At 42.2% G+C, this 695-nt stretch overlaps 1 protein-coding gene across 1 annotated transcript in view; it reads left to right on the forward strand.

Annotated features, from left to right (window-relative positions):
* Window positions 1–506: 506 nt before the first annotated feature.
* The window catches only part of LOC107574752 (serine-rich 25 kDa antigen protein-like), a 2731-nt gene continuing 2542 nt past the window's right edge, over window positions 507–695 (forward strand). The window contains exon 1 of the mRNA XM_016261195.1: window positions 507–632. Within this exon, the coding sequence (XP_016116681.1) occupies window positions 539–632 (94 nt within the window). The 5' untranslated portion in view covers window positions 507–538. The remainder of the gene's footprint in view (window positions 633–695) is intronic.

Genomic DNA, 695 nt, shown 5'->3' on the forward strand with positions numbered 1-695 from the left:
AAGAACGTTAGTGAATGTTCTGGTAACGTTCCCTGTTAGCTGGGATGTACATCCAGCCGGTTGATACCTCAGAATAAACCCCGACAGGGTAATCAGGACTGTATTGTCATTGTTGTACTATATTGACTGTCTTGTATCAGCCTGAAGGGGTTTATTCTGAGATAACAACCGGCTGGATGTATATTATCCCGCTTATTACACGGCTAAAAAGATTTGTTTTTACAATATATGTTGAAATTAATGCTGAAGTCTTCCATTGCAACACGCGGTGGTTAAGTGTTTTCAGTCACACGATAGCGGAGTGACTCGTTAAGCATATAAGAGTAGTACCGGTCAAGATAACTCGTAGTATCCGGATAAGTGGTGTGTTATTCAATTTGGCAACTGTTATCTGGGAATAACATACCGCTGGATGGCGCGATTGACCAATCAGAATCAAGTATTCCAGAAGCCGTGTAATAAAGGACATTAAATGTGTGTAACAGGTGATGTATTGCACACAGGCTCTGTCATCTACATCTCTGTTGGGTTACTCATTATGCTGGTCATCTTCCTCATGGCGCTGACAGTGTTGTGTAGGAAGAGAAGAAGGAAATCACCAAGAGTTACTCAACCTGGACCTTCACAACAAGGTCAGATTTAGAATCTAAACACACACACACACACACTCTCTCTCTCTCTCTCACGCACACACA

The sequence above is a fragment of the Sinocyclocheilus grahami genome, unplaced genomic scaffold, assembly GCF_001515645.1.
Source record: "Sinocyclocheilus grahami isolate Dianchi unplaced genomic scaffold, SAMN03320097.WGS_v1.1 scaffold2327.1, whole genome shotgun sequence".
Taxonomy (NCBI): Eukaryota; Metazoa; Chordata; class Actinopteri; order Cypriniformes; family Cyprinidae; genus Sinocyclocheilus; species Sinocyclocheilus grahami.